This window comes from Truncatella angustata (assembly GCF_020726525.1).
Source record: "Truncatella angustata strain MPI-SDFR-AT-0073 chromosome Unknown BKA67scaffold_2, whole genome shotgun sequence".
NCBI classification, from domain to species: Eukaryota; Fungi; Ascomycota; class Sordariomycetes; order Amphisphaeriales; family Sporocadaceae; genus Truncatella; species Truncatella angustata.
Window position 1 is genome coordinate 7,210,771 of NW_025763382.1, and position 23,864 is coordinate 7,234,634.

Below are 23,864 nucleotides of genomic sequence, written 5' to 3' on the forward strand. Positions count from 1 at the left end.
CTCGCTAAGCTTAGTTCATAGCTTTCGGTTGAAAGACCAATAGAAAGCAGCCAAAGAACGCCTGGAAATGCGGTCATGTGGCATTCCATACAGCATCCAGCATTATGACATGGTTCTTCCGGCTATGATCATTCATATCCTCACAAAGCTGAACCGACACGATTGTCTTATTTGGGGGGGGGGGGGGGGGGGGGGGTCAGAAAAGGCAACGGGCAGGTACCGGGTCGATTGCATGGGTGTCTTCCCGCGATTTTGAGCTCCGAACCATTTGCCCCTCCCCCACTATGGTCTTCGAGGCCGGATGCCAACGACCTACCCAATGTTGATACTAGGCATGTGGCTGCGTGAAGTTGGTGACAATAATTTTGCTCCTGGTCGAATACATTATACCTTATGAGCTTTAACCTGTTTGTATGGGACTTAGAACACCAAGTCAAAGCATCCAGTCCAAAGCCACTTGGTAGCTCGTGCTGATCGACGGTATAACATGACATTAGCGTGAATGAATATCCATGTCAAATTGTGGAGAGACATATTGCCGTAGAGACAATCTGACCGAACGAACATTAGTACTAGACTAGTGAATATCCATGATAAATCAAGTATGTGTAAGCGCGGCCTCTTATAGCTCCATTTCTTCATCTTGCCGCAACTTCAGACGACGGCTGTTGACAGTTTTGCATTGTCCCTACACTAGGCCCTGTAGACAAGTTCAAGAGCTCTTTAGCTGCTTACATAGCTCTAGTGTGAAGACATACAACTCCAACCGCTCGCATGTCTCCGCAATGGTTTGTTGATCAATTGTAACGCTACTGTGCATAATGCCTCCTTTATACTCTAGCACAAACCTACCTACACCATCGTCTTCAGAACCTGTCGAGCACAGCCCTGCACCCCAGACTGCGGGACCTAAATTGCGTGACAGCTGCGAAGCCTGCGCGACCTCGAAGTTGAAGTGTCCCAGACAAAAGCCGACTTGTTCTCGGTGCTTAAAAAGAGGTATACAATGCACATATGTTGCCACACGCCGCGGGGGTCGGAGGAGCGTGTCATGGGCAAGGTCCAGCACTAGGACCGAAAATGAACCTAGCACACCTTCTATAACAGCTCCGAGCATGATGAGCGAGAAGCCAGTTGAGGAATTGGTGTGTTTGGATGAATGGTTCCAAGCAAACCAGGAGGACTTCATGGGCCACGTCTCAGGCTCTTCGTCAGTCGAGGTATTTTCACCGATGAGATCGGTGGTCGAGGGAAGTCATTTCGACGACTATCTAGCATCACCTCAGGCGATGCTCACGCTCTGTGATCGCCCCGGTCAAATGCAATCTCCCTTTGGCAGCCTGGACAATGGGAAAGACGACCTGGCATTCCTTGGGGATTTACCCTTTCTTGACAATGCCATGGCCCATACCGAGACAAACTCAGACACAGGGACAGTGGTCAGCACAAACACGAATACGCCGCAGTCGCGTCCCATTGAGTCAGGAGCATCATGTATGGACAGAGCCATGGACCTTCTGAAGGAGTTATCTCCAAACACGATGAGCTTGTGCTCAAGCTCGAGGGATCTGGATAGTCCCAGCGCCGGCCGGACAACCCGAGACATCATTGCCACCAACAAAAGAATCATCGATGCTGTGATATCGATCCTAGGTTGCTCCTGCTCACGGGACGGCTATCTATTGTCTATCTTATTGATGATAGTGCTCCGAACCCTCGACGGCTACACTGCAGCAGCTCGAATGGGCGTAACAGCTGCTGGTAGATACTCTGCGGTGCGGAGCCGTTCATCTTTGCCGTACCAAGCTTCTCCCGGGTCTGCTACGACGAAAGGCTCCAGCGTTGACAGGGACGAAGACCCGCGGCACATGGCTGCACAGCATGTGCTCTCCGAGCTGCATCACATGCAACGACTTGCGAAGCAGCTATCAGAGAAGATGGATGAGCAGATACAACAGCGCGGTGCAGCGGGCAGAGTGCAAGGGCTCTCAGCCGGTGAGAGTGCTCTAAGTGAAGATGAAACGCATTTTTCGTCAAACACATGGAACCAACTCGATGCGGAATTAAAGCAAAAGCTGAAATCGCTGTCAGGTGGGATTATCTCCATGTTGAGAGGGGAATAGACTACATATACAATAGCTGCTATGAATACAGAGGTTCGGACAACTACTTTCCGCAATATGCTCTATTGTGGTCTTCCTAAGATCATATACCATATCATTGACTATCTTAATGCAACTTATTCTATGGAAAACCATCGCTTCTGCCCATCGAGGAACTGGAATGCCACTCTGCTGTCATCCGTTAACTTGCGCAGAACCTCCTCAATAAACGGCTCCAGTGCCATGGCTTTGACTTCCTCATCTAGATGCTCCCCATGGATTGCTGTGACGAGCTCCTTTACGGTCATACTCACTGGTCCCCGTCCGAGGGGCTGGCTTCGGGGCTTTGGATCCTGCAACGCTTGTACGACTTGCGTCTCTCGTTTCAGCTTCAGAGCAAGCTCTCCGGATATCTTGGCCACGAGGTCCTTAATCACAACGCCATGGGCTGGATATCCAATAGCGCACTGTTGTGACTGCATCCTTTTCAGAGTTTCCATGTAGGTGCTCAAGTCCTCGACCGCACTGCTCCCATTTCCGAGTATGTTATCACCAGTAAACATGGCATTCTCTTCTTCCAGAACAAAACACATATGATCTTCTGAGTGGCCAGGGGCGTGGACGGCGCGGACTGTTGCTCCTTCCACCTTGAAGACTTGGCCTGGGAAGATCGGCTCCTGACCATTTCCGGGATCGTTCTTATAGATGGATTGGGATAAATCTGGGTAGAGGCGCAAGAGCTGGGGGACTCCAAGAGTATGGTCACCATGCCAGTGGGTGAGCAAGACATGAGATAGCGAGAAGGACTGGTCTTTCAAGGTCGACGAGATGAGGTCCGCCCACTCAGGGATACCTTGGCCGGTATCAATAATCAATCGCTTGGACCCGGTTCCGACGATCCAAGTGTTGGTTCCTTGGAGAGTAAACTGAACTACTTGTTAGTAGCAATCTCCAATTAGGAAGGCCGTTAGATATATGATGATACCTTTCCTGGGTTTTGACCAAGTATACGGAGCACACGAGGGCTGACTTGTTCCACATCAGGTATTTTGGGTAATCGCGCTTGTTGAGTCGTTAGATAGTCCTCAAAAGCACAAATGTTGAGGCTTTTGTTGATTTGACGATAACCACCCTCCCCCATTCTGGCGGCTTCCGTATCCTTTGAACAAGACCACTCGTGTCGACAGATTCACAGGGTTGCTATCAGACAGGACCGGAAAGATCTAGAATGATGCAATCACTGTGATCATACAAAATTTATAGACGATATACTACTTAATTCAAGTACATAAGAGCGGAGTATCCGCAATTCAGTTCACGCCCACTTTGAATTGCTCGACGATAGCTTTTAGGAAAGGTGGGCACTTTTTGACCTCGCAAAGCAGAGGCTATGCTCTGCAGGGACCATGCAACTTGAGGTATTACCCATCGAGTCACCCCCTAGTCTCACCTATTTGGGGTTCTCCGATGCCTGCCTAAGCCGTTGGCATACCCAGCCTAGAGATTATCAGCTAAAGTACAAGTGGGATCCAATCGGGAGTGGACACTCACTTTGAATATCACCATCGACCGAAAAGTTCGGGAAACGGGCTGAGACTGGTCGCAGAACAAGTGGTTGGTGCAGTCGGCCCCCGGTATGTACTCTGACCGAACCCGCAACTTCGGAATTCGCGACTGCTGACAGCTGAATGTCCCTCACGACAACTCAATGCACCTCATGAAGTACATTGAATGGTCAGACGACACTGAATATAGTTACAAATCCCAGTCAGCATAATTGGCCTCCAAGATTTATTCGACGGCCTCCATTCATTTTATTTTTCCTATGGACTTTTTAGTTTTCCATTTCAAATCGTGATACGGTTGCCTTCGCAAGAAAAAGGTCGCGCACAAATTAATATTGTGGAAACAGGATATCCCTTGTTCAGTAAAATACAGTAAAGCCGGTTTTAAGAGTTCATCATGTCGTTCGGAACGTTGTACATCCACCAAAATGTGAAGTTTTAAATCCAAACAAGTGCGAGAAGACCGGCGCTGACTTTATCACTAGCCCAATCCACGGACAACGGCCATAATGGCCATAGCAGAGGCACATGGCATTCAGCTTGATATCGTGAACGCCACTCGGGCGGAAGAGAAGAATTTCAAGAAACTTCTGGAGATCAACCCTTTAGGCCAAATACCTACTTTTGTTGGCAAAGATGGTTGGGTTCTTAGTGAATGCATACCTATTGCCCTCTACAGTACGTACTTGTTCTCTGCTAACATGCATCAAACATGTACACACGGTACATGTGGATTGATAATAACCTACCTAGTCACTTCCCAGAGTGATTCAACCACACTTATGGGCTCGAATCGTCGCGAATACTACGAGATCATCCAATGGATGTCCTTCGCCAATGGTGACATGCTGCCATGCATCGGTGGCTGCATACTACCCCTGATTGGCCGCCCCCAGGTCATTCGCTCAAATGTGCAAGACTGCCTGCGCTCAAGTAAGCAGTCCCTAAGTCCTGTCTGCATGTTGTGGTGATTTCCAGGGATGAACATATATTTTGTTTGCCGACTCCCTAGAGACAGAATTTATATAAGAAATCGCTTTCTAACTTTGAACGCTTCAGTGCATCGCCACTTCAAGATATTCAACGAACACTTGGCCACAAGGAAGTATCTTGTAGGAACGGAGTTGACTACGGCAGACCTATTCATTGTAGCAATGCTCGTTGACGCTTACCGGGTCTTTCACCCAATGATGGATTCCGATTATTCCAATCTGATGCGGTGGTTCCATGAGATATATGAGTTACCCATATACAAAAGTATGGCGGGCGAGCTTAAGCTTCTCAACCTGGATTATCCGAAGCTAGTACCAGACAAGATCAACGGGGTCACACCGAAAAGCTCATAGTTTTGTCCAAGTAGTGTTCTATGATAAATATCTACTTCTTGACCCAAAGACCCTTCCCCCAAAGCGCGTTTATAGTGACTTCCACCACCTGACATTGAACCTTAGAACCGTAAACTCGCCCGATTTAGCTATGCATATCATATTCTGCCCTCTGATCGCCGCTATTTAAGCAAAGATTTTGCCTAAATACTGCTATTAACTTACGGAAGCTAGGGTTGACCGTCACGTGATGGAGTTTGTTTGCGGACAAACGTCAATGTCGTGCCTGGGTGCAGGGATTCTATGATACAATTTCATCTTGGCGGTCCGCAATACAAGATACCATAATGATATATCTTTCTTGCTTTCACCTTTGAACGTATTTATTTGGGCAAGACCCACGACGTACTAACATGAGTTACCTATGTAAACTTTCCATACAATTGCGCGTAGCAGCTATTTATACTATTAGCGTAGAAGTCACCACACGGCCAGGGTAGTCGAACTACCCATCTTATCCAAGTATTCAAGTAGGAATGGCATGTGAAGTCCAGTAAATTGATATTATGCATATAATATGCTACACAGCACCATACATGGCCCTCCAAGCACTAGGAGACTTAATCACACAACCCTTTCATGACACATTTTACGATCCATAACAGTGAGTTTTAAATATCTAAAATAAAATAAAATAAAAAGATATCAATCATTAGTTGAGGGCCAATAAGAAGGCAGAAAGGGGACATTAAAAGAAAGGCAAGGAATGAAATAAAGAGAACCGAGAACTATTAATTGCAATATGAGCTTCAAATCTTGTCGTCAGCTATGATGTCCAATGCAGCGCGATGTGCAAAGGCATATACCGAGGCCTGAATGTGGCACGTGGGTAGCGTTGGCATAGCGCTAGAATCGACAACACGGAGGCCTTTCACGCCATTGATTCTCCAATTCTTTTTGAGGACCTTTCCTAGGGGCACAGTTCCCACGGGATGGTGGAACGACGTGCTGCCGGCCTGAATGGCCTTCCATATGTCTTCATCAGAAGTCACACTTGAGCCAGGGTAGACTTCGCTGAGCACATACGGCGAAAGTGACTCGGCCTCAAGCAGCACACGGGCCTGTTTGAGGCCATATATGATAGCAGCTTTGTCCGCAGCAGAGCCATAGAAGTTGGAGTATATAAGTGGAGGAGCTGTGTAGTCGGAAGAGTTGATGGTGAGGTACCCAGGCGCCTCTGGTTGGACGAGGGTTGGTGCTAAAGACACGATGCTCACATTTGGGGAGCCGGGATAAAATGCAACTGCAGCATAATGCCAAAGAACATGAGGCCGGTCTGCGGCAAGCGATGTGTAGTGTTTGGCATTTACACCAGAGAAGGCCGAGTTCGGCAGGCGGGCTGCTCCATACATTTCGCCAAGTGGCCCGGTTAAGGGGCCGGAGTAGTCGGCTTCATATTGCTCGACGGCGATGCTCGACGCAGTTGAGTTGAATAGAAGCTGCCAGATGGTATCAATGCCAGCAGTGACCTCCGCCTCGACGTAGGTCGCGTGATGATCCCACAGCTTAGCCCCAATGCCAGGGACATCTGCAACAACATTGATGCCCAAGGCCGTCAAGTTGCGCTTGGGACCAACTCCAGATTGAAACAGAAGCTTGGGAGTGTTGAGTGCACCTGCAGCAAGAATGATTTCCTTGGCCTCAAGGACAGTCACTTCATTTGTCTGGGTGTTAATGTACGTAACGTTGGTAGCGGTCCGTCCTCGGAAACCGATACGCTGAACCCAGGCGTTGGTGATGATGCGCACATTGGGGCGGTTACCCATTAGCCAAGTGTATGTGTTGCCGGCGTAGGAACGTGTTCGGTTGGAGGCACGGATCGACGATAGGCCCAAGTCAACACCAATACCCGTGCCGTCGTTCATATCGACCTCGGGAAGCTGGAAGAATGACTCCATTTCTTCACTCAGCGGTATTTCTAGCCCCGTCAAACTTTTAACACGGGTAACCTCCACCGGACCATCGCCATAGGCGCCTGGCTCCACCACCTGTTCATAGTCTAATTCTTGATCGGTATAATGTGACGTCTCCTTGAAGTCATCGAGCAAGGAATCCCACGCAAGTCCTGGATTGCCAGAGATGGTGGCCCATTCGTCAAAAACAGAAGACGACCCACGGCAGTAGGTCATAGAGTTTATAGCAGTGGCGCCACCAAGAACCTTAGCTTGCCATAGCTCAGGCGTATTGCCATTGAGATTTGGTTCTGGTTCCGAAAAGTAGTTCCATAGTCTATCAGCAATATGATTCGTAACTTCGATCAACCTCCCCGGTGCTGTATCGCATTGTCAGTCAAATAACTCTTGGGGACCATGGTAGACTCTTACTCTCAACCGCCGGGTCAGTTTGAACATCTGGACCAGCTTCCAGAACGACTACCGTGACATTTGCCCTGCTAGATAGCCGCTCTGCGACTACGAGACCGGCGGGGCCGCCTCCAACAATCACATAATCCACAACATTGGCTACGACATACGTCGCATAGAGCGCCCAAACGGCTATCAAGGTTTTCAAGGAGAATACGTCTCGCGCCATAATGAGTTGAGGGCCAAATTTGATAGAGAAATGTTTCAGATGTCACCAATCTAATCTAGCGACCTGGAATATTTATTCTATGTTGAGGACACAGATATGGTTTCACGCGGGAATACTACTTCCCCTTACATCGGAAACCGAAGCCATGGCAGACTGCTACAATCTATCAGAACAGGACGACGACGCAAGGGATGACTCGGGATAGAATCCTTGAGGATCCCCGGAAACCGATACCAATTACGCAACACATCGCAGCTGAAATGATATGCCAATGTCATGGATATGGTGCTCAGTTCCATGTTCATGTGGGATCTAAAGAACGCCATTGGGCATAATGACACCAAAGCAAAATTTACTCTCAAGCACAACTGGGAAGCCTCAGATGATGCAGGGGAGAGAAGAGAATCCTTCATCTGCTCCTCCAATCGAAGTGGATGATACAATCCGGTACCCACGTGGCGCCCACCACGTGAGAATAGTGATTGCATAAGCTGCAGCCCAAAAACGTGCAGCGCCCCGACTAGACGGATTTATCAGATTGACCCTGTCGATCATGCACACACGCCTCGCATGTCTAAATCCCTGTCGTCGTGCCCACGGCACCAGCTGATTGCAGGATCACGTTTCTATTGGACCCACCGTGGGAGCGCTGACAATAATTGCTCCTGGGCACTCAGCGACTCAGCCACTTGATTTCAGCCCACATCAGCTTGGGTTCTCTTCATCCTCGTATCTCTGTACTATTTTAAAATGAGTGTTTATGCTATAGCATAAAAACAGAACAGGTACTTTGTATTCATCTACATTATATTCATTGTGTGTAGACCTTATCGCATTATTAGGTCTCTGATCTTGATACTTCTGGGAAGATGAATCAGATTTTCATTCACCGGAAGAGTCTCATTGCCGCTTCAATTTAATTCAGATTAGCTAGTTATCTAGTACTAGGCAGTGTTTTTATAGGTAACGAATTATCTGGCAACGTTTGCCCAGGCCATAGCCACCAAAGCTAAACAGATCACCAACACTTCTCATTCACGAAAGTATCGACGATTTCATGTGCTCAGGGTGTTTCTAGGTTGATTGAACAAAAAAGAAATAGACTAGTAAATACTCCATGACTAGGTAGGAAAGAGCGAAAATGTAGTCTTTCCTTTTTTCATTTCCCTACCACTACTCATCTCGCCTCAAACCAGGTCTTCCTTTGCGAGACGTTCTACCCGGATGAAATGCCTCCGCCCCCAAGTATGAAGTCACATCAATCTCGCCCTTCTTGAATGCACAGCTCACAAAGGTGTGCAAGGTCTTATCGTCTTCCAGCCTCCTATGCTCGGCAAGTCTCTGCAGAGCAGTCAAGTAGGCCTCGCAGTATGAACCCCTTTCTTGTGCATCCATCCATGCTATAAGAGCGCGCGCTATACTAAGGTCATCAGGTCCATAGCTCTGCGTTGGGATGTAGAGTTTGATCTCCGGAAGTTCTTTCCCTGGGCAGACATCAAAGTAATAGAGGTAGCCTGACAGCGCCTCCGCCACGCAGCTATATTTCTTACTGCCCACTGGGTCGAGTTCAGAACCTGAAGGTACCTCCTTATCATCAGGGAAGCTAGCCGGTACCCCATTAATGCTGGTAATGAGGGTGCGAAGCTGGTCGAAGAGATTATCCATGTTGGGTATGGCAATCTTCCCCCCAAGTGTCATGATTTCTCGAACAGAATTGAAGCTCGTGTGCGGAGTGTGGAAGTACCACTTTATCCGCGCCTTCTCTGGCACTATGTTGTCAATGCCGATACCGAAAGGTACGAGAGTCTTGCCCTCGGCATTTATCGCAATAAAGTCCAGGACAGCATCCCTAGAGGGGCTGTCAGGATGCAATGTGCGCAGGGGACCCAGCCACTGCTCAATCGGCACTGGTCCCTTCTGACCAAGCCTTTGCGGTAGGAAATATGTCTTGATGATTGGACCGTTCTTCACCAGTTCCACAGCCATGTTGGTAGTGGCACGTCGCTTCGGGCCTTGAGCCGCCTCTTTGACGTACTGGATATTGTCATGGTCGAACATGGACGCAAAGAAGTGACTAGACCAGGTGTTTTCAAGTCCCGGCAGCAGGCCGTGAAGATCATGCAGCATCTGGCGTGTCGCATGTTGGTTTAAGGGGTCCAGCTCGGTCCCTGCCCATTGTCCGGTGGGCTCAATGGTGTATCTCACCTCTGGGGGGCTTTTGAGGGAGTTCCACTTCCACGAGTATTCAATCGACGAGCCGTCGAGGGCAAGGCTGGCCTTGCCCTTCGAAGGCGTTGTATGGTTCAGGGGAGGTGCTTCGCCCATGTAGGGAATCGTCCAGTGGTAGTGGAACAGAAGGGCTGCGTACTGCCTCTCAAGGGAGTACTCAGCCGCCTCGAGGAGTATCGCTAGATGCTTGCCGGTGAGGTTCCACCACTGATCGTTGTCTTTGTCACGACGGGGTAGGCATCCTGATAGTGTTTTGCGAACATCGAATTGTCCGACCTCCTGCTCGGCGCCCATGATTCTCAGGTGACTTTGTTAAGATGAACAGAAGCAATGACAACGAATGTCGTAGAATCGAGTTCCAGGGAGCAAGTCACAGGAGGAATGTAATCTCGCATCAGTTTCGCCAAATGATCATATGGCTTACAAACTATCTTGGAATTATGATCACAGAGCCATCAAATCTAAAATAAAATCCACAACTATAAAAAGGTTGCCTGTAAATACCTGAAATACTCGTTGGACAATCTTCACCACTATCGGCGGCCTTCCCCGTGTCTGTGGTACTGCCGTGTGGAGCACAGAGCTCTTTCGGCATTCGACAAATCTGGGGTATCCGCAAGCAGCACATCGGCATCCGACAGATCTGGTACACGTAATCAGCGCATCGGTGTCCGATCAGTGCTTTACACATCCATGATATGCATCAACCATGCCATGACGAGCTTTTTTGCATTCCTTTTTCTCCCCTTTTTCTTTCTTTTTTTCTCTCTTTTCTTTATTTCAACATTTTTACTTCTTCTTCATGACAGTCCGCTCTGACAATTGATCATGGATAAACATACTCTGTCTTCGCTTCAAGAAGCAGCTGGGGAGGTGGCAAAAAGTGTTCACAGTCTATCTACAGAGTCCAGGGAAGGTAGTAAAGACAATGGCAAGTCTGAGGCTACTAGGCAGGAGCTCCTGGATAGTGTATCACGGCTTCAGCAACTCGCACTGCGGCCTGATGAGGCTCTGACGCAGATGGTGGTGCAGCACCAGCAATTTGCTTCTATACATTGGCTTTGTCATTTCCGCATTCCCGCCCACGTGCCCTCTCGACTACAGTCCATTGGGTACGCGGATGTTGCCGCTATAGCAAAAGTCTCGGAAAAGACGCTTCGGTCCATCGCTCGCATGGCTATGACGGCCAACTTCTTGGGCGAAACCAAGGAGGGGCAGTTGGTGCACACCGAGCTGTCGGAGTGCTTCATTCAAGAGGATGGCCACTTCCAGAACTGGATAACTTTTATAGCCCGACGTATCGTTCCTACGATGCATAAGATGGTTGATGCTACTGAAAGGTGGGGTGAGACAAAAACCGGTAACGAGACAGCTTACAGTCTCGCCATGGGCACTGAAAAGTCTTTCTTTGAACACATCAACTCCACTCCCGATCTGGCAAAGGAAATTGGCGGATATATGAGAAGTCGCGCAGTCATTACTCCGCAGAGTGGTGTTGACGATTTGATCCAATACTTTGACTGGGAAGGGCTTGGAAGCGGCCTGGTCGTGGATGTGAGAGCTCCTAAATTCATCCCAAAGAATATCCCCACCCGGGATCAATGCAGCTGTGAACACTAATTCTTCTAGGTTGGAGGCGGAGATGGCGAAATAGCCATTGGCCTTGCGAACGCATTTCCACAACTATCTTTCGTCGTCCAAGACTTGCCGCGTTTCATCGACCAAGGCAAAGAGATCGCAAAGAAGCTATCGCCGGCAGTCTCTAGCCGAGTTGAGCTGCAAGTTCATGACTTCTTCAATGACCAGCCGGTCAAAGAAGCCAGCGTATATCTCATGCGAGGCGTATTTCACAACTGGGGCGAAGAGGACGCTGCCAAGCTTCTCGAAAAAACCATAGCCGCCATGAAAGCAGACACCAAGATCATCATCGTAGACATGGTACTCCTTGCTCCGGGTTCCCTTCCTGCTTACGTTGAGGGCATGCAACGGGAGAAGGATCTGACTATGATGCAACTGTTAAACGCAGGGGAGAGACAGTGGGAGGACTGGCACAGCCTACTGCAGAACGCAGGGCTGAAGATTGAGAGCATCACCAGACCCAGCGGTAAACGGGAGTCAGTGATGGTGGCTGTTTTAGCTAATAACACCAACGGAAGCAGTTAAAGATTATGTGTTGCGGAGAGAAACTCAATTTTTTTACAATCGGAGGCTGATCACAGGCAATGACTACTTGTGCATCCACTAATATGTTGCGATCGTCCATAGAAAACAACGACGGATTGTACATCTCAATGTATGATATATCGGATATTGTCATTGCTCTGCCAAATTTCCTGTAGTTATCTACGTTTAGCCCAGGACTTGGACTGTAGTCTTTTAACTTCTCGGCCTATATGTTCCAAGCCTTACAGGATTTCTAAATCTGGCCGGGCTATCAAACTCACATTGGGAGTTAAGTTGGCTCTCCAGGAGCCTCTTCGAGTGCTGACAATTCTGGTCTGCTACCAGACAAGTTTGATCTGTACTACTACACCTCGAGACAAAAACGCCTGTGGCATCACCTTTTCTTACTCGCACGCAACATAAACGTAAACTTATGTCGCACGGGTCCAGGTCGAAACAGGCGGCATGCCTGCCAGATTTGGAAGATGAAACTGAATTCTCCGCCATTGGCATCCGCTAGTCCTCCCGTGCTCGCATCAAAGTCGACGCCTGAACTACCGGTATCGAAGGGGCGGTATCGTAGAGTTTTTAAGGACGAGTCTTCGGAGTATTACTATTGTCCCTAGCAGTGGTTTGCCTACGGTCTTCTTCAACGTGGCTGGCCAAATCCGGAGCGTGGAGAGCAGCCATACAATGTCCGCCGATGGGTTGAAGAGGGAGAAAATAGCGAATGAAGGGATTTCTGCGTCGTGGTGCGGGAGCTAGCCAATGCTGAGCAGTATCATAGGGTTACAGAGCTCGATCTAGACGTGCATTCCCTAAATGCTAGGCTTAACTGCCACGATTTTGATGAACGGAACGAGGGCTACAACAACATAGTGAAAAATAGCCCGCCGGCTGCTTTCAGTCGCATCGACCATATCCTTCTTGCCGAGGGCCAACAAAACCAGGACAGTGTATCATTCCGCAAGAGGTACCTGAAGCGCGCGATCTACAGCACGTCAGCTTTCAGAACCAGATCGTCCAAGGTTAGTTTTACGAAAACTTGGAACTACATTTCGTACCTTTGACTTCAGTACGGATTCGTATTTACCGTGTGAAAATGGCTCAAGCTCCGATACCCTGGGCTGTCCAACTTCCTCGTAAGGCACAACGACGTGCTCTCTGTGCTATTTTCCAAAGCCGAAACTAATGAGGTTGGTTGAATTTGGCTTCTGGTAAATTCTATTTCCCCTGACAATGGCAATTATAAAAGCTCGTTAGATGCGATGCGCGAGATTCTAGGTTGACATGATCGTCCTGCAGATGAGAGACTCGTGTGTACGATGCTCTGTGTGCACTACGCAAACGAGTTACCATGATGGTAGATGTGGATTAGGGCCGCGCTGAACGGTTTTCTCTACAGCGACGCGATCAACCTGTTTAGCCAGATAAACGGGGGCCGTAAGCAGCCGGATCTGGGTAGAGGAGTGATCGTGCGAGACCCATTTCCTTCTGCCCTCGACAGGTCTCTCGAATGAGACCAATAGAGAGAATAAGTCGGTGCCTTGCCCGTATTAATGTCCAAAATCTTGCCTTGCTAATTTTGCAGAGACGAAATACAGCCTATATAACGTGGCTGGCGAAGTCTCAGTATGAATTTCAATCTGGAGGACACATGGCATGAACTCTGGACCTTCCTCGACACAGAAGCACTGTATCTACCTCTAAGGACTTGTGGAAGCCCACAAGGAAATGTGGTGGAGTAAAGAAGATTCCGAAGTAGCGACGCGGGGAGATGGCAATGGCGTCGATATGGGCATAGTTAGCCTTGCAAAGATAGAACTGGAGGTAGATAACAACAGGGGCATCCAAAAATCAGAACGGAATTGCAAGTAACTACTCTATTCCAGCGATATGAGGCAATCAGAGAAAGAGCGCACCACACATCTCCCAACTTTGTTGCATCGTTCGCAATCTTTACTGGCGCCCGCCCCAGCGGCAGTTTAGTAACCCCGCATCAGTATGTACATGAGTTTTGAGGGGTAAGGTTCATTATACATTACAGGAATTCTTCAGCGATCGTAATTGGAAAGGTATTAGATAGTATGCTCAGCAATTGCGTTTCAATGCGAATACGAACTTATCTGTGATGCTTACGCTCCTCCAGAGAGGTTACATGCAAGCTTCGTTTGTCGTCACTCCATATCTAGCCCTCCGATTTGACTATAGTTAGAACATTACGTCCACGGGTTCACCCGCTTGAGTACACATCGGCCATGATATCAATAGCGACTATGTTCGTTTACCCGCTTCTCGCGGTAACAAGTCTGCTGCTATTCATGTCAATCAAAGACCGTCGGTTGTGGCAAGGTATGCCACCAGGTCCAAAGCCGCTCCCTTTCTTCGGAAATCAGCATCAACTCGCCAAGTCGAAACCGTGGATCCAATTCGAACGCTGGTCTGAGAGCTTTGGGCCTATATTCACCATCTGGATTGGCCGGCGACCAACGCTGGTTCTCTCGGATCCCCACATTGCACAGGAACTTTTGGAAAAGAGAAGCACAAAGTACTCATCCCGTCCTCGAATGGTTGCTATGGGTGAATTGTTGTGGAAAGGTGCTAGCATCCTAGTACAGCCTTACTCGAAGGCATGGAGTGTTCGAAGGAAGCTGCTTCATCAAACCTTGATGCCTAAGGCTTTGCAGGAATATATTCCAATCCAGGAGGCTGAAGCAACTCGCCTTTGTTGCCAACTCGTTCAAGACTCGAAGAGCTGGGAAAAGCAGTTTGAGCGGTTCACTAGCAGCGTTGTTTTCGCCATTGCGTACGGGCACCGAATTGATTCCCTGAAATCAAACGTCATCAAGCAGCGTTTCGACTTTATGAAGTATTCCGCTAGTCTGAATGTTCCTGGGAAATATTTAGTCGAGTCCATACCAGCTCTGAAGCACCTACCAAATTTGATAGCGCCATGGAAACGGGAGATCGAGGAGCACGGCAAAAAGGAAGCTGATGCAAATCTGGCGCTAGTAAACGCTGTCCGGTCAGATATCGAGCACGCGAAAGCATCTGGAAATCTGGCTACACTACCAAAGTCGTTATGCCGAATGCTACTAGAAATACGTGAGAGGGAGGCTGATGAATTTGCTCTCTCTGACCGTGACTTTTCTTTTATTCCAGCGTCTCTGTTTGGCGCCGGCGCCGACACCACTGCTTCAACACTCTGCAGTGCCGTTCTTGCATTTGTTACCCACCCAGATGCTGTCTATCGTGCACAAAAGGAGCTAGACGCAGCTGTTGGTCCTGACAGAATTCCGACATTCGCGGATCAGTCCAAACTTCCATACATCTCCGCCGTTGTGAAAGAGGTTCTACGGTGGCGGCCAGTGGCTGTTCTTGGGGGTACGCCTCACGCGAGCACAGAGGATGATACGTATAACGGTTTCTTTATTCCTAAGGGTACCACGGTACTGAGCAACTCATGGGCAATCAGCATGAACCCCAAATACTATCCGAACCCACATGTTTTCGAACCCCGACGTTTTCTCGGTCTAGAAGCTGGTGGCTCCGCTGAGTTCCAAGGTCTATCGTCACACCCTTCAAAGTCAGGACACTCTTCCTTTGGTTGGGGTCGCCGGATTTGCCCTGGTGCGGACTTGGCGTCAAATTCACTTTTCATAGCTTTGGCGAAGCTTCTTTGGGCGTTTAACATTTCTCCAATGCACGGTGTCCAGTACGATATTTTCAATTACACTGACGGCTTCAACATACGACCGCGAAGCTTCCAATGCAATATAGAGGTCAGAGATGAGGCTCGAGAACATGTGGTCACGAAAGAGCTTAGAGGAGCAAATGACTTTCTCGAAAGGTTTCCTGCTTTTGATTGATCGATTTGTCGCACCTATTGCAACAACAATGATTACAGGCTCCAGGGGTTGCATCTACCTGCAGTAGATCTCACTGCTATGTAGAAAGGACTCATCATGACTATCGAGCTTTGATGTCCCGTTTTGAAGGTGATATATTCGATTCTAGATACCACGCAGCGATGTGACTTTTGGGATCTGGATAACAGTGTTTTGGTGGACACCTCCGCTGACAATTAAGCTTGGGCCATGGCTAAATAAAAGTCTGGCTCTGTGACGCGCCTTCAAATATTCAGTGCCTCAATCACAAGAACCATATGCGCTACAAAGCCGTTTGGAACATCTGTTTGTAGATTGGGTCGGCAAGTTGCCAATTTCGGCGGCTGCTTTGAAATCGGTGATACATTAGTGTCGGCTCCGATAGGTTGTTGCGGGTGCTATTATCCTTACCGAGGTATCTGGCAACAAGACTCCAACATCTCATGTCGGCAATTATGCCTTCTTGATGTTCCGCCTTCAGGAAAGGAGGAGTGATCGCGTTTGGCTTAGGAACCTCTGGTATCGTCCGGGGTACCTGCGGGGTAGGTTATATTCACAATGCTTGCCGATACGAATACCTCTCAAATATATGCTGAATCATATTTCTGTCAGCAGTCTCAAAGGTGTATTCTTTCAGTAGTTGCCAAGTCGATTTGAGCGGAGAGGTTATGCTGTTCCTGATCACCTGACCTCAATCTTGTCGCATAATGACTAGCACGATTACCACAGAGAAAAATGCCCCGAGAAGCCCCATCAAAGTCATAATTGTAGGTGCTGGGTTCGGGGGCCTCACTGCGGCTGTGGAGTGCCACCGACTAGGCCTTGATGTCGAGATTTACGAGGCATTTGCAGAGCTGAAGGTGGTAGGGGATATCATTTCATTTGGTGCTAATGCAGGGCGAATCTTCTATCGGTGGTCAGAAGGCGAAATCGCTACCAGAATTAAGAAAAAATGCATCGACTTGAGTCGATATGGGTTTAGGATCCATAATTTGACACCGGCGAGGTTGTGGCGACACAACCCGCAACCAAGGGACTGGAAGATGCCCCTGTATTGAATGGCCACCGAGGAGAACTGCACGAAATCGTGTTCAAGTATGTAAGGGATGAGCTTCGGATTCCTATTCATCTAGGGAAGCGGATCACGCAGTATTTCGAGAACAAAGATGAGGCTGGCATTGAGCTGGAAACAAAAGAAAAGGTTGGGTTGATCCATGCTCAAAGATCAGGACTATTAACATGTTGGCAAGATTTTCTGCGATTGTGTTATTGGGGCCGATGGTGTCCGCTCAAAAAAGCTCGTGAGCTTGTGATAGGATACGAGGATAAACCTAAAAGCAGCGGCTATGCTATATGGAGAGCCTGGTATGATACTTTTCCGTCGTTCTTAGTGACGATAGATCGACATTGGAGGACTGCTAAACTATTCCAGGTTTCCAAGTATCGAATTAGCCCGTGATCATCGCACAGCCCAGTTCTGTGTTGATGGAGACACGTTCAACGGATGGATCGGACCCGATGTACATTTTCTATTCTCTACACTCAAGGGAGGCGAATATTGCAGTTGGGTTCTCACCCATAAAGACACGTACGATATTGAAGAGTCTTGGTCGCTTCCGGGTAGAGTCGAAGATGTTCTCGAAGTGCTTGCTGATTGGGACCCGGTCTGTAGGGCCATCGTGGAGAAAACACCTTCAGTCGTTGACTGGAAGCTCGTTTATCGGGAGCCCCTGCCACATTGGGTGAGCGATGGTGGCAGAATTGCATTGATTGGAGATGCAGCTCATCCTTTCCTTCCTACCAGTATACAAGGTGCCTCGCAGGCTATGGAAGATGGGGTAATTATTGCTGTGTGTCTTGAAAAGGCTGGGAAGGACAGAGTGAAGCAATCTATCCGCGCCTATCAGGATATCCGGTACGTTCCACCCATGCTCATGTCTTTCCATTTTCATTGAACTGATTATGGACAGATATGAACGAGTCAAAGAGGTACAGAAGACGGGAGTCAACACGGGAACGGTGGCATAAAGCTGATTGGAGGAATGTCAAGCAAAATCCGGACAGTATCAAACTACCTCGTGAGGACTGGATACTGCAGTTCGATGCCCACAAACATGCTTTGGAGGTTCTGGAGGCTTCAATTGTCGAACCTTGACCTAACAAAGTCCATCTATTGCGAATGAACGACTGGTAGTTTGTCCTAACCATATCACATTCAACAATACGGATGGCAGGCACTGATATATGGATCGGTGTCTTCAGTCTGGGGTGTACCTATAATTCCGGACTCTAGCTTCTTAGACGCCAAGTGTGAAATAAAATTCCTAAAACAACTCTCAAAGTGTTTGATAAATCATTATCAGTCCATTAGAATAATTAGAAAGTATCCAGAGTGCCATTTCGTGATCCAGTTCCTCAAATATTTCACACCTGACTCTCATTGATTTGCGTCAACTCCCCAAAAGATTTCACGGGCTCACATCGAAGCCATTTAAAAGAAAATAGTCAGATCCATGAAAAAGGGCGCTTGGCGGTTGTTTGCCATAATATCCTTACCTCAATTGCCGTAATATACCCTGTATATAGATATAAGGCCTGTGCAGATGTGTTACCCTCCGATCCCTGCTACCCCTCCGTGTGGTTACACCACTTTTCCGATCTGCTGCTTCATCTACAGAACAGCATGTGTTGAGTGGAGTAATATTCCCCAAATCACCTTCGGCATCAGGTAGATATATTGATTGGGCAGAAGTACTTCTTATCAAGAGGATAGTAGAGCGGTAAAGTCAACGCCATCCTTTCTTTCATCCCACCGGCACCGTGGAAGCTTTTGTTCTCATAATCTGAGAGATTCTCCACACGGTGTCAGAATATACTAAACTCAGCCACTTCGCTCGACGACGATGCCTCTTGGAATTCTCGAGCCGGTCAGCGCCGACAAAGTTGTCGGCACTGTCTTCTTAAATGATGCATCAGAAGTTTCGGCGATCCATGAGCACTGGTCAAGACTCAAACACGGAACGGGCAAATATGAGCACATAATTCTCGCGCCTCAGCCTTCGAGTGATCCAAATGACCCCTTAAATTGGCCTCGGAGCGAAAGGATTCTCATTGCAGGGAGCCTTCTTCTTGGGACTATCCTTCACGGGTCATGCTCTGTGCGTCCATGTTACATCGACTGTGTGCACTGGCTTCAGCGCTGAATATTGACAGGGCCCTTTGCTCGCGGCAGGAACTTATCAAATTTCTCTAGATTTGAAGGCTCCCGTAGAGGATGTTGCACTCCTGGCGGGCTACAATCTCCTTTCAACAGGAGCCGCCGCTCCACTTGTTTCGGTGTTGTCGAGAAAGTATGGCAAGCGGCCGCAGTACCTTGCGGCATCAAGCTTAGCAATCGTGGCTGTGGTGGTGGCGGAGACAGCGAGAACATACCCCCAGTTGCTCGCCTCCCGTATTGTCCATGGATTTTCAACTGCAGCCTATGAGTCTATCGTAATGGCGTCCATCGGTGACCTATTCTTCGTTCATGAGGTATATCATTCCAAGCTCTGTCCTTCATTCTACTTCCTTTTAATACTTAATAGCGTGGTCAAATAATTTCGGTGGCCCAATTTCTACTTGCCGCCGTTTCAAATGGCTGCAGCATCATTGCCGGAGTCATCACGGCACGGCTTGGCTGGCCCTACAACTACCACATCTTGCTGCCATTCATAATTGTGCAGTTACTTCTGGTTGTGCTTTTCTGTCCAGAGACGTCGTATGAAAGACAAATTCCATCTGATTTCAATGTGGATAGCCGCACCGGAGAGGCAGGTCAATCAACGAAGTATCACAAATCCCATGCCAAAGAGGTTAACTTTGCAAATCTTAAGGAGCTTCATATGCCAAGAATGGTTGTGGTAGCACCTGTCAATCGGGATTCATTCTTCAAACGCATGAGGCCATTCAGCTTCAAAGCGAAAGGTTTTAGGGTACTTCGAGACTTTCTAGCGCTGTGCGTCATCCTGCTCAACCTAGGAGCACTTTTCAACATTGTGGTATCAGGTTTGATCATTGCCTGGTATGTTGCTCTGAAAATCCCCAATTGCCCACCCCAGCCACTTCTCTGCTGTCTTCGGAGGCAGCTTGAGACAACCTTTTTCCCCGTCCAAATACAGCCACACTGACCTTTAATTGTCGCATAGGTACGTAGGCATCACCGTTCTTGTTTCAGTCCTCCTTGCGGCTCCACCGTACGCCTACACGTCGGCGGAAATAGGCTATGCGTCGACGGGTCCATTCATCGGCGGTGTTATGGGCTTCTTGTTCATGGCCATGGTCGCCGAGCCTCTGAACAACTATCTGATCAAAAGAAATCGAGGCGTATATGAACCCGAGTTTCGTCTTCCTCTCATGTCAGTCGGCACCGCTTTCGCGGTCGGCGGCCTGATTGGCGTTGGGCGAAGCCTGCAAACCTGCCAGTCAATCTATGTCCTCGTCACTCTTTGGGGAGTAACTCTCTTTGGTATAACCATCATTACGATCGCTTGCGGCCAGTATGCTCTGGATGCCTGGCGTCCCCATAGCACCGAGATATTCATCATGAACGCTGCTTTCAAAAATTTCTTTTTCTACGGGTAGGATACCCAAGGCTCTTGAACATCTCCGAAACCGCCTGCTTTCCGATCTCCCTTTCTTGCATGATCCCTAGGTCCTAGCTAACAACAGGGTTTAGATTGATCAGAATTATTTTCAGGTGGCTAGATCATCAAGGGCCTGAAAGAATGCTAGAAACAATGGCCGGCTTGACTGCTGCATTGTGTGCGACCGCTATTCCTCTCTATGTATTTGGCAAAAGATACAGGGCTTGGTGGGGTTGCAGCAACCTGGCCAAGATATAGATCCGTACCACATAGTGCTAGCATATGACAGCAAGTAAGAACCATTCCTACTATCGCGTAATATGTCACATATGTCTGGGCTCAAACACGCCTATGTAAGTGGTTACGTCGTTCTTCAATTAGAAGAAATGATATCATGATGGTTAACATTGAAATTTGGTGATCCTTTGTCAATTAATTGTTCATGATCAAGTTGTAACTATCTTTGATTCACTCTGATGTGTGATTGAGAAGGTATAAACTTTTACAAAAAGCAAGAAGATGTAATGCACGACAAGCAGAATTTTATTTCAGAGATAGCTATCTGATGAAAAAAAGACAAACAATCTTATATTTATGCCATTCGGAGTTTTTGGGCTCCCCATTCAACTTTTGGTATCATCTTCAAAGATTACATAAATAATATACCACTCCACCACTCCACCACTTTCATTTTAAGAAGTTCAAGGTTCAGGCAGCATCAGTTCTCGATCAATATGATGGATTGTAATGTATGTATTGAATCGTGTTATCGAAAATTGGCCGCTCAATTACGGGGTGATGACAGCGCGGCCACGGATCTGGCCACTCAGCATTTTGTCTAAGGCATCATTAGCATTGGGCTCATATTTCCAGATGTCTGTCATGCGGTTCACATATGCTGAGAGAGCAACATACCGTATGCTTCCTGAGCTTTGTCCAGCGGGAATTTCTCGATTATGACGTCGATGCCTTGCGCTTTGGTGAACTGGATGGTCTCCTCCGAATCGCCATTGTGACCACCAGGCCAAGACTGAACCGACAAGCCCTTGCCAAGCTGGTTACAGAGTTAGTACTTGTGTCACATACAAATAACATAAAGAGTCACAGTAACTCACCATAACCGCAGTGTTGATCTTGATCTCACCAGGTACGGAAAGGACCAAGAGTTTGCCTAAGAGGTTCAGGCCACCGAGAAGATCACCCATACCATCGGCAGTAGGGGCCGTAGCGACGACCAGGCGAGCGCCGCCCAGTTTCTGCAATTGTACACCGACGTCACCCTTGCTAGCGTCTATGTACTCGTGTGCACCGAGCTGCCGGGCGAATTCTTCCTTGCTGCCATCGCGAGAGATGGCAATAACACGATAACCGAATTTGTTGGCATACTGAACGGCCATGTGGCCAACGCCACCCAAACCCTGCACGGCAACTGTCTCACCAGCCGGAATGTTCATGTTGCGGATAGCGTTGAAAGAAGTCATCCCAGCACATAAGACGGGAGCATATTTGGCGGCGTCTACGTCCTTGGGGATGCGGACGCCAGAATTGGCCCGAATGAGAACATACTCGGAGTAACCGCCCTGCTTGTTCTCGCCGTTGATCACAGGCTTCTCACACATCTGGAGCCAACCCTTTTTGCAAGCAGCACAAGTTCCTGTTGGATGCATATTAGATTCTTAGCCATAGAGTGCAGGTCATTTGTTCCAAGCTCACCGTCGTGGCCACCGTGCCAGCCTGCTCCGATACGATCACCCTCTTTCCAGGTAGTCTCAGCATCTCCTACCGCAGCGACACTTCCAATGATCTCATGACCGGGAACAATTGGGCTGTTAAAAATGGAGTTAAAACATTGGGCAAATGTGATTGAATGGTTCGCCCAGGTCTGACTTACAAGCCGCCGCCCATTCCGTTGTGCTGAGCGTACATGTCAGAGTAGCAAACTCCGCAAGCTTCAACCTTGACCAGAACTTCACCCGGACCTGGTAGCTTCAGTTCAGCCTCTTCAATGGTCAGGGGCTGTCCCTGGCTCTTGAAAACTGCATGCTTGTAGGTGTTCGGGAGAGAAGGCATCTTGTCTGGCTTTTCGCTTGAGTGTGAAATTGCTGATTGTTTGTGTCTACGAGATGTGAAAAGTTTTCGTAATGAGAGGCAGCTCATCTGAATATTCGGTTGCTAACACGAGTCGCTACGACAGGAATGAGGTTGGCTGGAGTGGTCTTAAGTATATGATGTCTATGAACGACTTGTTCACGAGGCTGGACATCGCGACAAGGAATGCAGGTGCTTTCAAATCCTACCCCAAATGATTGGTTTCCAAGCTTAACACCGATCTTTTTACCAAGGAAGCTTAATGTCCATTGTGCCGAACCTGCAAAGCAAACAGAGACATACTTGTCTCTTAACCCCGACTTGCTGAGGTAATGAAGCTAGTGCCGCCAGATCAACAGGCAAGGTTCCGACGACGAATTTTGTTCCAAAGGGGCCATGATTATGCAGGTGAATGCAATCAGATGGTTCCCGTCTCAGCCCTGGCCAGGATGTCAGCTTAAACGAAATTGGCAGAATGTCTCTGCAAAGGGATCGTGGTGATGCTACTACACAACACCGTCCTGCATAATTAATTCCACCAAAAGGTCCTTACACATGTAACCATTAGATAACTGACGCGCACTGACTGATTATAAATATATGCCATTAGCTGGAACAGCAAGGGAGTGTGCCTACGCATCAAAGAATTGCGCAAAAACTCCTAAATACGTGTTCCTTGAAAGAGCATGTAGCCGTCACTGGAAAGGGACAGGTACAGGTGGGATACCATTGTGGCGTAGAATTACCGGTTCGGGTTAACAAGGGGTGCGACCTCCACAATTCATAAACACACACCATCCCGATGATTGCTCACAAGAAATTACCCAAAACGGCAATGGCTTGGTAATCACTCCAAATCATCCACACAAAGCATACGAACATTGCTGTACTGCCTAGAGCTGAGTTTGATCACCTTTCTTGACAGCAAGAATTTACCATATCTAAGCCTTCTTGATGCATTAAAAGGCTGACTTTCATCTCAAACCAGTCCTCCTACAATACTGACTTTCCGACACCTGCTAATTATAGAATAGGTATCTATGTACATTTGATTTGTGTCAAGATCATCATGGTTGGCATGGCTCTACTCTGATGCTTCGCAGGACAGGTTGGTATGAGCTGTGTTGCGGTTCAGAATATCAAGCTGTCATTAAAGAAGGCAATAACTTGCCTTTTGAATTTCGCCATGTCATGATTACATATAGTGCCATGAGCCATGCTCCTTGGAAACGGGTCATACAATGTCTACTAGGCAGTCATTAAAGCAGAACGCGATCCATAGTCGCGTCCT

At 48.1% G+C, this 23,864-nt stretch overlaps 10 protein-coding genes across 10 annotated transcripts; 6 read left to right on the forward strand and 4 right to left on the reverse strand.

Moving 5' to 3' along the window:
* Window positions 1-588: 588 nt before the first annotated feature.
* BKA67DRAFT_558156 (aflatoxin regulatory protein-domain-containing protein) lies at window positions 589-2,164 on the forward strand. Its single transcript, XM_046102310.1, has one exon. The coding sequence runs from the start codon at window positions 822-824 to the stop codon at window positions 2,121-2,123; it is 1,302 nt and encodes a 433-aa protein (XP_045962711.1). The 5' UTR covers window positions 589-821; the 3' UTR covers window positions 2,124-2,164.
* Window positions 2,165-2,239: 75 nt separating this feature from the next.
* BKA67DRAFT_512960 (putative metallo-beta-lactamase domain protein) lies at window positions 2,240-3,243 on the reverse strand (the record flags this gene model as incomplete). Its single annotated transcript, XM_046097520.1, has 2 exons — window positions 2,240-3,028; window positions 3,088-3,243. The coding sequence occupies 2 exons, from the start codon at window positions 3,241-3,243 to the stop codon at window positions 2,240-2,242; spliced, it is 945 nt and encodes a 314-aa protein (XP_045962712.1).
* Window positions 3,244-4,064: 821 nt separating this feature from the next.
* Window positions 4,065-5,024, forward strand: BKA67DRAFT_689608 (glutathione S-transferase; the record flags this gene model as incomplete). The annotated part of the gene is made up of 4 exons (XM_046109107.1): window positions 4,065-4,097; window positions 4,153-4,345; window positions 4,421-4,600; window positions 4,727-5,024. 4 exons carry the CDS (start codon window positions 4,065-4,067, stop codon window positions 5,011-5,013), a joined length of 693 nt encoding a protein of 230 aa, XP_045962713.1. The 3' UTR covers window positions 5,014-5,024.
* A 777-nt stretch (window positions 5,025-5,801) lies between these two features.
* BKA67DRAFT_513165 (choline dehydrogenase) lies at window positions 5,802-7,584 on the reverse strand (the record flags this gene model as incomplete). The annotated part of the gene is made up of 2 exons (XM_046097543.1): window positions 5,802-7,324; window positions 7,371-7,584. 2 exons carry the CDS (start codon window positions 7,582-7,584, stop codon window positions 5,802-5,804), a joined length of 1,737 nt encoding a protein of 578 aa, XP_045962714.1.
* Window positions 7,585-8,737: 1,153 nt separating this feature from the next.
* Window positions 8,738-10,289, reverse strand: BKA67DRAFT_689609 (dimethylallyl tryptophan synthase GliD1). The gene has a single exon (XM_046109108.1). It carries the CDS (start codon window positions 10,105-10,107, stop codon window positions 8,758-8,760), a length of 1,350 nt encoding a protein of 449 aa, XP_045962715.1. The 5' UTR covers window positions 10,108-10,289; the 3' UTR covers window positions 8,738-8,757.
* A 352-nt stretch (window positions 10,290-10,641) lies between these two features.
* On the forward strand, window positions 10,642-11,976 carry BKA67DRAFT_656671 (S-adenosyl-L-methionine-dependent methyltransferase; the record flags this gene model as incomplete). Its single annotated transcript, XM_046106978.1, has 2 exons — window positions 10,642-11,367; window positions 11,443-11,976. 2 exons carry the CDS (start codon window positions 10,642-10,644, stop codon window positions 11,974-11,976), a joined length of 1,260 nt encoding a protein of 419 aa, XP_045962716.1.
* A 2,276-nt stretch (window positions 11,977-14,252) lies between these two features.
* Window positions 14,253-15,845, forward strand: BKA67DRAFT_511994 (cytochrome protein; the record flags this gene model as incomplete). The annotated part of the gene is made up of 1 exon (XM_046097438.1): window positions 14,253-15,845. The coding sequence occupies one exon, from the start codon at window positions 14,253-14,255 to the stop codon at window positions 15,843-15,845; it is 1,593 nt and encodes a 530-aa protein (XP_045962717.1).
* Window positions 15,846-16,570: 725 nt separating this feature from the next.
* BKA67DRAFT_533637 (uncharacterized protein) lies at window positions 16,571-17,891 on the forward strand (the record flags this gene model as incomplete). The annotated part of the gene is made up of 4 exons (XM_046099730.1): window positions 16,571-16,726; window positions 16,870-17,228; window positions 17,296-17,778; window positions 17,834-17,891. The coding sequence occupies 4 exons, from the start codon at window positions 16,571-16,573 to the stop codon at window positions 17,889-17,891; spliced, it is 1,056 nt and encodes a 351-aa protein (XP_045962718.1).
* A 699-nt stretch (window positions 17,892-18,590) lies between these two features.
* Window positions 18,591-20,743, forward strand: BKA67DRAFT_674503 (major facilitator superfamily domain-containing protein; the record flags this gene model as incomplete). The annotated part of the gene is made up of 5 exons (XM_046108757.1): window positions 18,591-19,021; window positions 19,077-19,394; window positions 19,448-19,923; window positions 20,048-20,479; window positions 20,578-20,743. Exons 1-5 carry the CDS (start codon window positions 18,767-18,769, stop codon window positions 20,741-20,743), a joined length of 1,647 nt encoding a protein of 548 aa, XP_045962719.1. The 5' UTR covers window positions 18,591-18,766.
* Window positions 20,744-21,273: 530 nt separating this feature from the next.
* BKA67DRAFT_656675 (chaperonin 10-like protein) lies at window positions 21,274-22,555 on the reverse strand (the record flags this gene model as incomplete). The annotated part of the gene is made up of 5 exons (XM_046106979.1): window positions 21,274-21,323; window positions 21,401-21,539; window positions 21,601-22,139; window positions 22,199-22,311; window positions 22,377-22,555. The coding sequence occupies 5 exons, from the start codon at window positions 22,553-22,555 to the stop codon at window positions 21,274-21,276; spliced, it is 1,020 nt and encodes a 339-aa protein (XP_045962720.1).
* Between the last annotated feature and the right edge of the window lie 1,309 nt (window positions 22,556-23,864).